This window comes from Dunckerocampus dactyliophorus, chromosome 11 (assembly GCF_027744805.1).
Source record: "Dunckerocampus dactyliophorus isolate RoL2022-P2 chromosome 11, RoL_Ddac_1.1, whole genome shotgun sequence".
In the NCBI taxonomy this organism is placed as follows: domain Eukaryota; kingdom Metazoa; phylum Chordata; class Actinopteri; order Syngnathiformes; family Syngnathidae; genus Dunckerocampus; species Dunckerocampus dactyliophorus.
Genome location: NC_072829.1, coordinates 24,187,235 through 24,202,992, shown reverse-complemented (window position 1 = coordinate 24,202,992; position 15,758 = coordinate 24,187,235). Strand labels below are relative to the sequence as shown.

The 15,758-nt window shown below is 41.4% G+C and overlaps 1 protein-coding gene across 3 annotated transcripts in view; it reads left to right on the top strand.

Annotated features, from left to right (window-relative positions):
• The window catches only part of frmpd3 (FERM and PDZ domain containing 3), a 108,634-nt gene extending 95,877 nt beyond the window's left edge, over positions 1–12,757 (top strand). For 2 of the 3 annotated variants that reach the window (XM_054792287.1, XM_054792286.1), the window contains 7 exons: positions 702–838; positions 2,464–2,590; positions 3,425–3,514; positions 5,317–5,496; positions 5,586–5,721; positions 6,277–7,161; positions 7,681–12,757. In XM_054792287.1, coding sequence (XP_054648262.1) covers positions 702–838; positions 2,464–2,590; positions 3,425–3,514; positions 5,317–5,496; positions 5,586–5,721; positions 6,277–7,161; positions 7,681–10,448 — 4,323 coding nt within the window. In that variant the 3' untranslated portion in view covers positions 10,449–12,757. The remainder of the gene's footprint in view (positions 1–701; positions 839–2,463; positions 2,591–3,424; positions 3,515–5,316; positions 5,497–5,585; positions 5,722–6,276; positions 7,162–7,680) is intronic. The other variant, XM_054792288.1, reaches the window with a different exon arrangement.
• Positions 12,758–15,758: the final 3,001 nt, after the last annotated feature.

Here is a 15,758-nt window from a genome sequence, read left to right as displayed (position 1 = left end):
AATCCGGGTTTTAACATTATTAGAGCCCTGAAGACATGAAATAGCACTCCATAGTCACTTTTACACACTTTGTTTACATCACATTGTGCAGGCTACGGGATCACTGCAGGGACATTACAGATGGCCGCTGCTAGCATAGCAAGCTACCGAGCTAACTAGTTAGCCTTGCCAATTTACTTATTCTAAACTTAAGAAAGTGTTTCAAACGGAGTAGAGAAGAAGGACAAAGAAGTCAAAAACTCTCCATTTCCACACGGAATGAGAGAACTTTTTATTCCCCACTCAATCTCAGCCCTGGCATGTCGGCTCGGCTCTGCCAGAAAGCAGCGGTTTGCTTGTCTACCAGGCAACGACATGCCGGCGCTGAATTGATCTTCAAACTTTGAAGGGTTATTGCTCTATATTCAAACAACATTTTCTAGATTATCAGTCACCTTTGACATTTTCAAGTTCCATGAAATGATTTGACTCCTTGACTGATTTTTACAAAATCTACAGAGAGATTACACTGACGAGTCAGACTTATTCACCTTATTCAATCACAATCGCATTTACCTCCACAGCAGACAACTTAACATGATTATCAGTTTGGGAGTTTGAGCACTTAAACAAATGCCGTGACTCAGACAAGATTCACGATGTTTAATAGTGCTGTTTGCAATTAGCAGCACTCAAAAGAATCACATATCATGTCCTCACAGAATCGCAATGATGTAATCAAGGAGCGCTTTGGCATGGATTGGAAATCTGACATCACATTACGACTGGCCGCACTCCATATCTACATCACTGTGTCCTCGACAAGGCCCAATCAGAAGATTTCTCTCAAGCACGTAGAGTAAGTCCACAGTCTCGTTAACTATTCAAATGGGAGAATTGTGTTTTGTATTCATCGCTGTAAGCATTCTAGGTGTCACGTAGGAGAGGTTTGTTCTTTTGAGTTTATAAAATGACTGAAACCCCAATATCGATCACCCCAAAAGTCGTACAATTCATAATTTCATTGTGGTGAGCATTTCTGCCTGACACAATGTTCCCAAAAGAAAATAAATATTGGGGTTTCCTCCCACAGGAGCAGCAGTTTGTCAAAAATTAAGATTTTTTTTTTTTTCCAAATTAGCAGCCTCACAGTCCAGAGAGATCTGGGATCAAATCTCCCTTGGAGCATGTGCGGAGTTTGCACGTTGTCCTGATGCCGTGTGGGTGTGGGTGTTCTCCCGGTTATGCCACTTAAAGGAAAACTGCACTTTTTTTGGAAATTTGCCCATCATCCACAATCATTATGTGAGATATGCACACATGTCTTTCTCTTTTCTGTGCGTTTTAAAGCTATAATAACAGATAAAAAAGAGACAGCTAATTAATGCATGTAATGGGCCACACTTATTCTGCCTACAAAGCCTGCTATTAAAACACCCCCAAAAACCTCTAACATGGTTTAATGGTTTTATATCCATGCTGTGACCATGTAGTAACAGGCACATTCATGATAACATGTAATACTTAGAGTACTTTGCCTTATTCTGGTCATTTTAAGCAATACCGGAACTTCCTTCCTGGGCGCATTGATTTCACACAGCAACATAGAAACGAACGTTACACCTAGCGTAAACGTTTCCAAACTTAAAAACAAAAACACAGCAGCAGCAGTGGCGGCAGCTCCAATATGTAGCGTTACCATTCGCTGCAGGTGACATTATGTGAATGGAGCGTTGTTGACGGTTTTTGGAGGTTTTTTTCAGAAGGCTTTGTAGGCGGACTAGTTGCGACCCATTACAGTCATTATTAATTAGCTGCCTCTTTTTAGCTGTTTTTATATCTTGGGAACGCACAGAAGCGAGAAAGACGTGTGTTCATATCTCACATAAGGACTGTGGATGATGGGCAAAAGAGTGCAGATTTTATTTACATTTCACAAAACTGGCAAAACAGCCGTGTCATGCATAAGGCCCCTATTCTTTACACTTGTGTGACAGTTTGGAAAGGTAAAATGTTTCTTAAACATTCCCTAAACAATTTTATAAAGGCCACAGGTTGATCCTGAAACTGATTACTTCTTTTTCTGGTATTGACAATAAAAAGTTCCAAATAAATCATAGTTTGACCTGCCTCCCAGAACACATTGCATTATAGTTAAGAGGTTCCACAGTCATGAATACCATTTGGGTTTGAAAACAGAGGTAAAATGATCATTTCCATTCATCTATCATGACACAAAGAAACCCATTACTTTGTGAAATTACATTTCTCCCTCAATGTCTTAATTTATTCTTTAAAAACCTCAACCTAGCTAATAATTAGCTCGCATCGTCACAGCAACAGAAGTGGAACAGATCTACTTTGCATGTAATAACGGCCAGTGACCATGTCAAGTGTACATGGAGGATGTAAGCTAGCCTGTGACCTTATTAAAGTTTGTTTAGTCATTACATTCTAGTATTGTTTGTTTTCTCTCTGTCACAGAAAGGAGTGGGGACTTGAGCCTTTCCTTCCCCTTACTCTGCTTCCAACAGTCAAAGAGAAGAACGTGTGCAAGATTCTGTCACAGCTGTTGAAGACCTACCAGCATCCACCACCATCGGGCAACAAGGTGCAACTCCTGATAACACTAAGCTCTTGTCTGACACATGACAGGACTAAATGCGCGGTCATAATTTTCTCACTCAGTACCCACGTTGTATGAATAATAATTTACTTTCTGCAAGGTGAGATCTTGAAAGTGATGCCATTTTTAATCAACAAAAAGATGGTCCACAGAATCAAGGGCATTAATGTTTGTGTTTATGTGGATTTTTATTTGATTTTTTGTGGGATTTTTTTGAGAAAGTTTAAACTTTATACAGTAGCAGCACATGTACTACTAAATGTCCCTGCACCGAATATCTCAAAGCGTTTCAAGGGCATTTGGTGTCGTGAACTTAAACAAAGAATTGTTCTTGGGAAACAGAATTAAACATGTATTACTTTTAGTGTGGCCAAGTCAGCATGTCCTCAGCAGAAAATATTTCTGCAGCTTAATTTTAATTTATGTAAGGAGCCTTGCACCGAAATGTGGACACGGCCTGACTTCCATAAAGCAGAAGAGGGGGAAACGGCTATTTAAACACCACCTCAAACGCCATTACTAGACGTGACGATTCCTATCGTTGTCATACCGTTTTTAGGTCTTCAAGAGGTTACTGATGATTTTCTAAGAATATTGCACCGTAGTTACAAAGCACCTCACAGGTGGAGACAAAAAAGCTATTTAATTTTATAGTCTGTAAGCTGAGTCTGTATAATAGCCAGCCATACAGCTTTGAAAAAGCCACTCTGTGTTTTTGGATGTTGCGTAAGCGTTTATTACAACATGTGTGGCTCAATAGTGCCCCCATGTGGTTGTGTTGGAAGAGGTTGAGCTTCTATTCTTTTATTCTGTTGACAGGTCCCTCCTCTCCAAGGAAAGCTGCAGTACATGCGTGTACTCAATGACCTCCCACCCTTTGGAGGAATACTGTTCAACACAGTTGAACTGGTAAATACATGTTCAGTCTTTCAGAGCCTCAGAGTGTTAAAGTCATTTCACTCAACAAAAATATAAACGTAACACTTTTTTTTTCCTGTCATTTTTCATGAGCTGAACTCAAAGACCTACAACTTTTTCTATGTACACAAAAGGCCTGCCTATCTCAAATATTGTACACAAATCTGTGTTAGTAAGCATTCATCATTGATGATTCATAATCTATCCATGTCATAGGTGTGGCATATCAAGATGTTGATCAGACAGCATTATTATTGCCACAAGTCTGCCTTTGATTGGCCACAATAAAAGGCCACTCCAAAATATGCAGTTTAACTGTATTGGGGATGGTCCGGAGGGTTCCGAAAACCAGGCGGTATCTGCCATGACCACCATTTGTCTCCGAGCATCCCAAACTTACTCAATGGGTGACGTGTCGGCTGAGTATGATGGCCATGCAAGCAATGGGATGTTTTCAGTTTCCAGGAATTGTGTACAGATCCTTGCAACATGGGGCCGGCATTATCGTTCTGCAACATAAGGTGGTGCTTGTGGATGAATGACGCAACAAAAGGCCTCAGGCTCTCGTCACAGTATCCCTGTGCATTCAAAATGCTATCAATACAGTAAAATGTATTGTGGATGGAGTGGTCCGTGGTGGCAGTGGGGTCATGGCATGGGCAGGCGTGTTTGTTATGGACAACAAACACAGGTGTGTTCTATTGATGGCATTTTGAAGAAAGCTAGCATGTTTGAGATGCTCTGGATTGGTGTATACGGTATTTGAGGCAAGTCATGGTCACACCAGATACTGACTGGTTTTCGGACCCCTCCAGACTACCTCCCAATACAGTTAAACGTCACATTTTGGAGTGGCCTTTTATTGTGGCCAAACTAAGGCACACCTGTGAAATAATCATGCTGTGTCATCAACATCTTGATATACCACACCTGTGAGGTGGATAGATTATGAATCATTTGAGTTCAGCTCATGAAAAAGGGGAACAAAAACAAAAGTGTTGCATTTATATTTTTGTTGAGTATGTCACTTTAATGGTCCCAATGTTGCACTACTTCTCAACAAATTAAATACCTCTCAGAGGTCCCACAGTCGTGTATTTCAAGTGTGTTGCTCAAATCTCGCCTTGATGCTGGAATTTAGACAGTTTAAAAGTTGCCCTACGGGGAACATGCCGTTTTGTGTGCCTGTAGTTTTAATGCTAATTAGCTGTTGTTGTCCACAGTGTGTGACAGAGTGTGTGGCTGCAAGACGTTTAATTATTGTTTGTGTACTTTATCCACTTTTCACTGCAACTCTGCACTTGTCTAATGTAATAATGCCATATATCACATACTACAATGTCGCAGGAGTGGGACAGGAGGACACAGATGTTAGCAACGCTAGCATAGCTATGTGAGCTACAGTGCTAACATTACAGTCACATTTCAACAGAAACATCATGCTAGGTTATCCGATTTGCTGAAGAAAAACAAATTGATCAAACTTACAGCTCCCACACCTGTAGCTGACTGACAGTTGGTACCGTTCCGGGCTTTATTTTAAGATGTTTAAATGGGGCGGGCTCATCTAGATAGGGACGGGTTTCCATGAGGAAGGAGGTTTTTCTTTTATGATGTCATGAAAGCGTCATATGCAAATCTTTTCAGATTTTTCTCATGTTTGATGGTCAAAAACAGGCTCTAGTTCATTTTTCATAATAAGGGACCTTTCCATTAGCAATGCAGCCGTCTATGGAACTAACCATTTTACCCTAGTGACCTTGCCCTAGTAAATATTTGATGTTGTTAAATAGGATGAGAAACAATCAGCCACAACTCTTCTGGTGGGTCCTCGACATGGCATCAGTCATGTGATTGATCTGAAAAACAACCTGACCACCGTTCTGACCGAGTTTAGTAGGATATCCAAGATCCAGCTCTATCGAGAGACTCAAGGAGTGGCACGTGTGGAAGTTTCAATCCACGAGGGCAAGGTATTACAACACTGTAAAAATGTATTAAATACTACGACTACTACTCCCTTATTGATGTTTAACATTTCCTTTCCTGCTACCTCCTGCAGCCCCTGGTGCTGCTCATGGAGTGGCCAGATGCCAGTAACTTTGCCTGCCTCATCTCTGGCTACTACAAGCTGTTTGTAGATCCTAAAAGGAACATTTACTTCAGGATCTCTGGTCAATCTCACATGACCAAGGCTGGTATGTTGGAAATTTTGGTACAAAAACATAACTGACTTCAAAATTCAAAACATTTGTGATACGTCATGAAAGTTTTACTGTATTGCCTTGGGATCAACACAACAGCATGCTAGAATATTATAGTTGGTATATGACATTTGTTGGCTAAACAAATTGGCATCCCATGGCACCCTCTGCTGTCTGTCATCGTCATCTTGGCTCATCAGAATGAGATTCTCATTCTTTTTCCTGCAAGTAAAAATTGACATTCTGGATTTCCAGTGTGCAACCTTGTGCTGTGATCTCAAGCATTTGTTCAAGCATGAACAAATCCACTGCCATCTGCTGTGTCTACCTGTAGTCTGCGTAGGCGACGGATCGTCATACCATCACATTCCACCAGAATCTAACCCTGCAACCTCAAACAAACCTCAGCTTTCAACATCCATTTGTGAAATAACAAATAGTCCACATGAGACCATCAACTGTTGCCTCTGCTTTCCCATTCGGATCTTCTTAAAATCAACCAAACTCATTTTTAAAAGCTCTTCACTGCTCTGACGATTCTGTCCTCAGATTACAGAAGCTCCCACCATTCACACCCACGCTCTGGGGCAACCGGAAGTGGAGGGCGAAGAGGGGATGAGAGAGAAAGCTCACACAGAGAGTCAGGGTCTTCCAGGGCCGTAGCTCCTGCAGAGTCTCAACATCTAGGTCTGTGTCATTTCCACCTTCAGGAACAACAACAGTTTCAGGAGCTCCAAGCACACCCTGAAGCTGAACTTGACATCAATGAGAACTTTATTCCCCAGGAGGCCCCTGGGCGGCCCCGCACCAAGTCAGACCCCATGCAGAAGAGTACCGAGGATATAGCTGGGGTGTCGTTGAGCCCACCAGTGGAGAATGCAGGATTTAGAGTCCGAGCCCAAACATTGGCACAGACACAGAAATCACCACGGTTCTTCTGTGACTCCTGCAAAGAGAAGCACAGGAACGAAGATTCATCAACAGCTGTGGGCAGTGTTCGGAGCTCGGGAAAAACGTGCTCGAGTGCTTGCGCTTCCAGAGATGGAGGTGGCGTTGACCTCATGGCTCTGCCGCCCCCTGGAAATGAGGACGAGGAGGAGGAGGAGCCACCCGTTGGAGGCGAAAAGCTGCAACTACCACCACCTGCGATTACTGCCCCACCACCTGGCTTCAGAGACAACAGCTCTGATGAGGATGACTCAAAGAGGGGAAGGAAGGCTCGAACCGGTGCCAACACAGAGATCACCAATGGGAAACAACGCCAAACTAAGGAAGATGTGCCTGTGACACTTATTGATAACGTGGCCACGAGAACCGTCCGGGATCATGCACAGGAACTTGATGATGCTTTGGTGTCCACCTTACAAGCTCTAGAGGCTTTGGCAGCTTCTGAGGACTACCCCCATCCCCATCAGCAACCAACACAGACTGCAGGTCAACAGCCTCAGTCATGCTATTGTCCATATCTCAGTAACAGTAACCAGATTTTCACACTACATTGGAAGTGTAGAATCCTCTGTTTTTCTACAGTGAAATGGCAACCAAATATTAGAATTTCCTGATTTTTGTGGCAATAATTATTGTGTAATGGCTGCAAAAATACATCATAAAGGAAAACTTACTTATTCTGCATGCTACTACAATTTACAACATTTGCTAAAGACTGAAAATTGATAAAAGTAAAGGTAGAGAGAGACAAAAGCCTAAGCCACAATAGTTTTATACAACATATTGTGCCTTGAAAATTGTATTGGATCATCCTGGCTTATTTATCAAGCAAACAAATATGGCATGCAAAACCTACACAGCTTTAGCATCAACTCAAGATGAATCCACTCAACTTCAAAATAATGTATTCAAAATTTCAAGTATTTTCAATAGTTACTTCATTTCTGTAAATATACCCCATAGTTCCTTGTCATCGTACTTATGTGCACTTGTCTTATTCCTCAGGGCTCATCGTCTTGGCTGCCATTACACCCGAATCATCGTTGGACTCGGGCCATGAGACAAATTCCTCTGAACTGACAGATGTTTCGGAGATGGTTTCAGCAATGAAGCAGAACCAGAACCAGGCTTACCTCCTAGCCCACCACATAAACAAGGAAAGCCGCCTCTGCCGCCGCGACTTTCCTCTGGCAATCCCTGGCTGCACAGCAAAGACAATAGGGACGGGGGCATTTTCTGTGGGTCAGATCCGTGCTGGATGTCCACCCAAGCAAGTAATCCTCAGTAAGACTGTACCCTTTAAAGTCAGCCCCTGTCAAGACTCTGGAATCGTCGGTGTTGTGACAGAGCACAGAACCAATCAAGATACTATTCAGAATGAACAGACACCTGATTTGAAAGCAAAGTTCGATTCCACTAAAGGAACCATCCCTGATCCTCTATCTAAATCAACTGAAGAACTTAAAGTGTCTGAGATTTCACTTTCAGCTCAAGTCACTAAAGATCCAAAGTTATCCAGTGCCACTGGGGAGATACAGAGGCTAAATCTTCCTGATGGCGTAAAGGAGAAGACAGCACCACCTCTTAATACAGACAAAGCCTTATCTGTTCTCTTACCTGTGGACAGAACTGCCTCAGCCAAGATATCCCTAACTAATATGTGCCAAGATGCCGAGACTGCCTCTAGCGAGACCATGAAGCCTTCCAGTTCGACAGAATTTCTGTCAGTTGACGATCTTTTCTGCACATGCCCAGTACAACAGGAACCCGGGCCTCAGTTAAGAATTAAAGATCCACAGGTTCAGAAGGTGGTAGTGTTTCAGTCTTCATCCCCGACTGATGATGAGCGTCTTCGAGCAAAAGGACTCTTCTTGGCTAACAACAAAGAAAATGCCGTAAGAGTTGGAGCAGAATGTAGTTTGGCAAAACCAAGTCCTACAGTACAGAGCAAGTATTCTCCTCGTTTGCCTCTAAAAGCAGAAAGAAAAGATGGAGCAGAGAGCAAGACAGATGGTGCACCTGGCAAATCCCACTCTGAGCCACAGATATGTGCCACAAAATCATTACCTAATTTAGAGGACAACTCACCAAGCCCCCCTTTAGATAAGGTATCAACTCTACCAGCGAGAGAATCAAACAAAGTGGGCAGTTTAAAGGGAAAGTCCCAGCGCAGTGCCCCTTTTTTGAGCATTAGAAATCTACTTTCCGCGACGTTCCCGGCGAGAATGAGAAGAGAAACAGATGAGCGGAGGGCTCAGCTGCAAAAGGTTCGTCAGTACGAGTTGGAGTTCTTAGAAGAGCTGCTGAAACCCAAGTCCTCGCAGGGAGAATTTTTGCCCCAAGGATCCTCACCTGTGCCCTCAGGGACCCCTTGTGCCTGTCAGCTACGCACCAGCCCTGTCCTAAAAGCACCAGGTATCTCTCGGGAGCAGAGACGTAGCTGTGACTGTAAGAGAATGTGTCGAGGAATGAGGTTACCTGACACGCCAGTTGGCTCCACAACAGAAACGCAGAACAGAGGCAGGGAGAGAACTGCAGCAAAGACTCCTCACAATGAAGGCGCTACAAGAAGATCTCAGAACTTGGAAGTCAAGACTGCACGAATACGTTCTATCAGCCTTGAGTCAAGGGAGCCAAGGGGAGAGCAGGGTTCCTGCTTGCCTGCCTGTACCTCACAAACAGACTATGTGGAGGAACCACAAAAGCTCCAGAGGCGATATAGCATTGGAGAGCTGGATAACAATACTAACACACCTGTTTATGCTGAAGTGAAGCCCAAAACCAAGAGTCTTGAGAAAGAGATGGAGAGAGTGAGGGCCACAGGATTGAGGCTGCCGACCCCAGTGGAGCCGGTTCATACACAGTCTCTTCAGCCAGACGGAAAGGGGAAAAAGGGGGTGTTTTTTATACAGAGCAATGAGTTATTGTGTGAAAATAAAGGCGAGACCGGGGAGGTACTGCTTACCTTGCCCAGCGAAGACAGCGATGACAAGGATAAATGCTGCTCATTCTGTTTCTGCTACAGAAAATGTGAGGCAGCAGATGAGAGCAGTGAGAAGGACGAGTTATCATACTCCATTCCCCTTCAGGTTCTTCCAGGCATGGAGCTGGATTCAAGTACCTTCCCTGTTGTTAGCAAAACCCTCCAGGTTCTTAATGCAGAGGACTGTAGTGGAGAGGAAGACACAGAAAAAGAGCCACAGGCACAAGAGATTGACCTCAGAGCATGCAGTACACTGGAGGGCAGCCTGGCACGGGTTCAGGCTCTACAAGGCAAATCCTTCAACTTGCCTGATGGCTTCCTAAATGCCCAGCTGGATGCTAACGAGTTGCTAGCTATCCTGCGTCAGTGTGCAAACAGCCCACAAGCTGAGGGTGAGGCTCGTCTTCAGCCCTCACGGATTGCAGAGTACAAACAGGAGCTGGCAGTGCGCTTCAAGGAATTCCGAGCATCTTGTCGGAGAGTGGCGAGTGTGGAAAAAAGCCCGACTTGTATGCTTGCTGTTGTCACAGCCAGCTTTAAAGTGCTGTGCGATTTAACGCAGACCTTCATTAAACTGGTCAGAGGGGTTCGCACAGAAGCTCAAAGACAGCAGCTGTTGAGGAAAGTCGAGGAAGTCGCTATTAACTACACTTTGCTTCTTCGCGCAGCAGAGGAATCGATGGGACATTCAAGCAGCCTGCCAACAAAAACAGTGAGCCCTCAAGTGTCCTCCAACACCAATAACATGAGCTCACTCACGCGACCCATCAAAGTTCTTCCTGCCCAGTAAAGATAACTCTGGCAGGAATGTGAACAAATCCAACACAAGCTCATTAATTATTCATTTATTGTTTACATTTTTACTGAATGTGCAATGGATACTAAATGCAGCTGTTCCATCCCATGTTTACAGGCCCTGAGGTAGCCTTGTGGATTTTGCTCCGAAATGTAAAGATACACCAAAATAATGCACAAGTGAACAGAACCCCACAAAAGACTGGGTGGTACAGGGCTAATCACCTCATCAGTATATTATCAAAACAAATAAGTCAATATAGTATAATATTTTATATGTAGTGTACATTTGAGTTGTGTCTACTTAGAGAATATAACATTTTGTGAAGAAAAAAAGAGTGATAAATATATTTCAAGAGAATTATAAGATAATAAAAATATATGCTCTGGACAGAAAAAAGAGATTTTGTCAAGTAGCGATTGCTGTAAAGTGCATAGTTTAAAGAAATGGTTGGTGAAATGGTACTATGTCTGTATGAAGTAAATGTTGTAATGAACAGATTTATGTTGGCTATGTCGGACATATTTAAGACATAAGTGCCGGTGTTGGATAACTAAAACCGCTCAAAGCCAAGCGCAACATATTAAACTTAGTCATGCTGACCCTGTTGGTATGCACACACCTGCACTGGGTATATCATGTAGCAGAGACCCAAGTAACACTCTTATCCTCTGTACTATAACATCCTGTAGAGAAAGAACGCCCACACTGCACCTAATACAAAAAGTGTGTTTTACACCATCCTGCTTCATATGCCACTTGCATCTCACTATTCACGTGCACAATAAGCCAGTTCATTGAAAATGGACAATTCAGGCTCAATGAAAACACTTGCAGAGAAAGACATGATGGTGTCCTCACATTTAGCGCAAAATACTACGTACTGTAAAAGATGCTATAGTTTAAAGCATACCCATCCACAAGCAACGGAATAAGCTTACTATTCAAATTTTGCACAGCTTCTGGAATCAGAACCGATGTTGACATAATGCGTAATATAGTGTTTTATCCCATCTTCGGCCATGAATTTGACGTAATCCTCAAATCTAAAGCTTTCATAGGATCCTTTGTCATGTTAGGTTGTCAGGCGCACTATCAATTTGCTTTCTATGTGCTGTTGTACATTGTGCAATCTAGGAAGTATATAAGAAACACACAAAGTAGTTTTCTATGTATTTTAATAAAACTAACACATCCTTTGTGTCTGAAATCTTCTTTGTGTCTCACCCTCTGTCAGAAATGAAGGCGCTTCACATGTGTGCTAGCCTAATGTGCACACTGGACATGCTGCTAGGAGAAAGTGCAGTGCAAAGGCCACATTTTTCTTTAATCGAAAACAACAAAAGATAGATGTCGGATGAATAAATACTGATAAAATTACTGGTCCCTGTATTTATAATACAGTAAATACATGTTAAATCACAGGGATATATTTTATAAATCCTATCAAAATTGCCCATAAATCATTCGGGGTGCTTCAATTGCACTATTTTAGATTTTTGATCATTTTGTACCTATTGACTGTGTATAAATTAGTCACTATCCAACAAAAGCACATGTCCACATGATATTTTTATTAAACAATGAAAATTTAGCTGACAAAATTGTGTTCACAAGCACTCTCTCTTGACAGTTTGTCCGTTGTGGTAGTGGTTGTGGCATTTCTCATAAGCATATACTGTGTTCATTCTTTGGTTCTTCATGAATTCTCAATGTTGGTACATTGTCCATTAAAAATGATATTGTTTTTGAATTTTACAGTAGGAATAAGACAATAGGGGGAAAAAAATGGCAATATGTAAATATTTTCTAATTTATATTGTAAGTATAAATATATTACGCAACATTTCAAATGTAAATATAAAGTATTTGATATATACGTCCCTAGGGTAACGGTTTATAGTAGTAGTGTAACATACAGGCAAATGGCAGACTGCATTTAACAAGAGTAAAGTATGATTAATAAGCATGAAACATTTATTTTTCTAAACAAAGCAGCCAATGTTCTCTCATCATGACAAACTGGTTATTTTGCTGAACTATGACATTCACTCAAAAAGGCCACCATGGTGTAATCCATTGTTTTTGTTGTTGTTTTTTTTGTATGTACACCTATTCATTCCTGTCTTACTCTCCGTAGTTTTCACTGTGGTCTTCTGTCTGTGTTAACTCATGTTTTGAGAGCAATAAAGGACATCCTATAAACTCTTTCAGATATTTGGAAATGACATTGCATGCAGACAAGGTGTCTCACAGTTCAAACACCAAACAAACCTGATAATCCTGGTTGATTTGTTCACATTTAACAACCTTTTCTCTGCAAACCTTACTGACTCAAACTGTGATGACCATTGGAATGTTATTGTGTTGCTGACCTTTCATTACCAATATGTTTTCAGTATTTGCTGGAGCCTATTTGGTCGATAATAAATCGTGATATACAGTCGTCCCTCGCCACATCACGGTTCGAACCTCGCGGCTTCACTCTATCGAAAATAGATTAATAAATTGTGCTGTTTTGTGGTTGCTTGCAGCCTACTACTAGTCAAAATTGTGCATATTTAAGCAAACTGTACATATTTTTGCCTAAGTTAAGCATTTCCAAACATAAAAACTGCTAAATGAACAAACACATAAGGCATTCAGAAGATGCATTCAGAAACATGATGCCTGTGTAGTATCTTATACTGGTCACTAGGTGTCAGTAATATTCCTGCATATTTGGTGAGGCACACATGCCTCGGACTTGATCGCCGGAACAACAAGCTTCTATTGCAGGTTTGAATTATCTCACCATGGGCACAATAACAATAATAACATAATAATAATCAGAATAATAACAGCAGTTACTGTAGCGGCCATAATCCATTCCAAGGTATAACTGAACTCTGAAGCCCCGACAGCCACACATCCGGAACACATTTATTGCAACATACACAAGCACAAGTCTTATTTATGTTTAAATGGCTTATTTTCTCTGATTATGTCTACTATATTGGGTAATAGTTGTGTAAAGGTAACTATAGGGGTGTTATTTCATGTCTACAGGTCTCTAATGGTCTCTAAGATCTCTAAACAAATTATCTATGCTCTAACTACACAAATATTTGATTTATAAAAAAGGTATCCTACTTCGTGGAAATTGTATTTTCACGGTCAGGTCTGGAACCAATTAACCACATAAACTAGGGATTACTGTACTGTGGTTAGTGTAGAAAACATACCTGTAGTTTTTAGACAAAAGGTGTTACAACCCATATGCAGACATGCAGCAAATGGCAGGCAACAAGGGAAGAAATATATTACATCAATTTTCCAAAATAATAGCCTAATAAAGTCAAGCACATCTACACAAGGAGACAAAATGGCCAATACTGTACAGAGGCTGAGGAACTCAGTGGAATAATTAGACAAATACACGACACAGTTGTGCAGAACAGGTAAGGAGCTGATTGGCTTACACAGACGTGGGAGGAGTCAGAGTTCAGGGACCAGGTGAAAAGAAGGAAGCACCGGAAACAGGAAAACACATACAAATCAGGAATCATTTGGATTTAGAAGTAAGACTTTAGCAGTAAGATTTCAGTAGTTATCAATATTATCAATACTGCTAACTGCACATGCGCTTGACTGTGTAAGTTGATTGCAAAACGACGATATTTCATTGCTGTAATATCATGATTGCTTTTGTTGGGGTGACATCATTCAAACACTGATGACAATATATTTCATATGGTCATTTTCATTTTATTTGTGAATAAACCCCAAGAGAAACATTTGGACCCAGTTTGGTGGCTAACATATTGTGGTACCACATGATGTGATCAGTGGCGGAGCCGGAAATCTTTCATTGGGCTGGCCAAGGTGAGACCATTACTCACAAACGGGTTGCAATAAGTCGATACCTGAAATGTCTAGATGGTCAGTGGGTTGGCCGGAGGGTGACCAGGCCACCCCTGAAGCCCATTTCCAAGGTACTGTACCTTTAAGAACACACATCAACATTTTATGCTCTCAGTGAGTGAATACTGATACAGTCATTATTAGTACTGTAGAACCTCCGGAGTCCAACACTATGCGTTCAATGATGGTGGTTGACTTCTAAATTGTTCATTGAAAATAATGTACAGTGAATTTGTTTGCTCCAGGCTCAAACACCCGCCATAATAAAACCTTTATTAGCGCTACAGGTGACGTTTAGAACATACAAGTGTCAAAAGAGGTCAACCACAATGAAACCAAAATTAAGTAAAATTGCTTACCCTTTGCAGATGCTTACTTGCAGACGCATAATTGAAAAAAAAACATACAAACACAGCAATACTGACACCTAGTGGTGTTTTATATATATTGGTGAGCTTAATAAGCGTGTTATCGGTCTTATGTTGCGTTGTATTTGATTAACCCGCACTGAGCAGCTGGACACTTCCATTGGTAACTTCTATTTGTGGTTCTATGGTTATCATCACACTTGTCCTCTTTGCCATCTTAGCTACCCTTCTGTGGTGGCATTTGAAAAACACAAAAAAGCACAACATACTCGTTCTGCGTGTCCCCAAAAATACCTTAATGCAACCTGTCCACAATAAATATGCGTTAGTTCATGTGCAGAGCTGTTGGCGTCTGACATAAACCTATACACCATGTAGTATGCCAAAGTACACGTTAATATAGGTCCAGAGTGACTGTATGTGGACATATATTCTGTATACAATATACCGTTGTATCTACTTTTGTAGTTTAACTATGACACTAAATGAATTTGTTTAATGTTGTGTCCCTGTACATGACGTTTGAGTATCTTAACTGTGTAGACTTTGTACTTCACGCTCCTGTGTTGTGTGATGTCATCATCATACCAAGTGATGCAATCAGTGCTCCATAGATAAGAGCACTCATGAAAGCCACATGCATGTTTTTTGAATGCGGGAAGAAGACGATGTGACCGAAGAACACCAAGCATAGGGAGATCATGCACAAATACAGATGTTCCGGTGGAGATACAAACCTAAATTTAGATCTACAGACTGAGGCTAACATTCTAACCAGCTCCAAATGTTTTTCTTTATTTTCTCAAGCTGCTGCATCTCCCCTGCAGTCTTCTGGAGGCCCACCTCACATTAAAACTATACACCATCCGAAGTATTAGTTGTCTTACCTGTTATAATTATTTTTAAGTAGAAACATTCTGTCAACATTTGTAAAAAAAAAAATTATAATAAAAAGAAATTTAAAAAATAAAAACTTCAAAACAGCGTTTTCTTCTGTTTACTACGGGTTGCGTTTGTAGGAGCAACTGCCCTG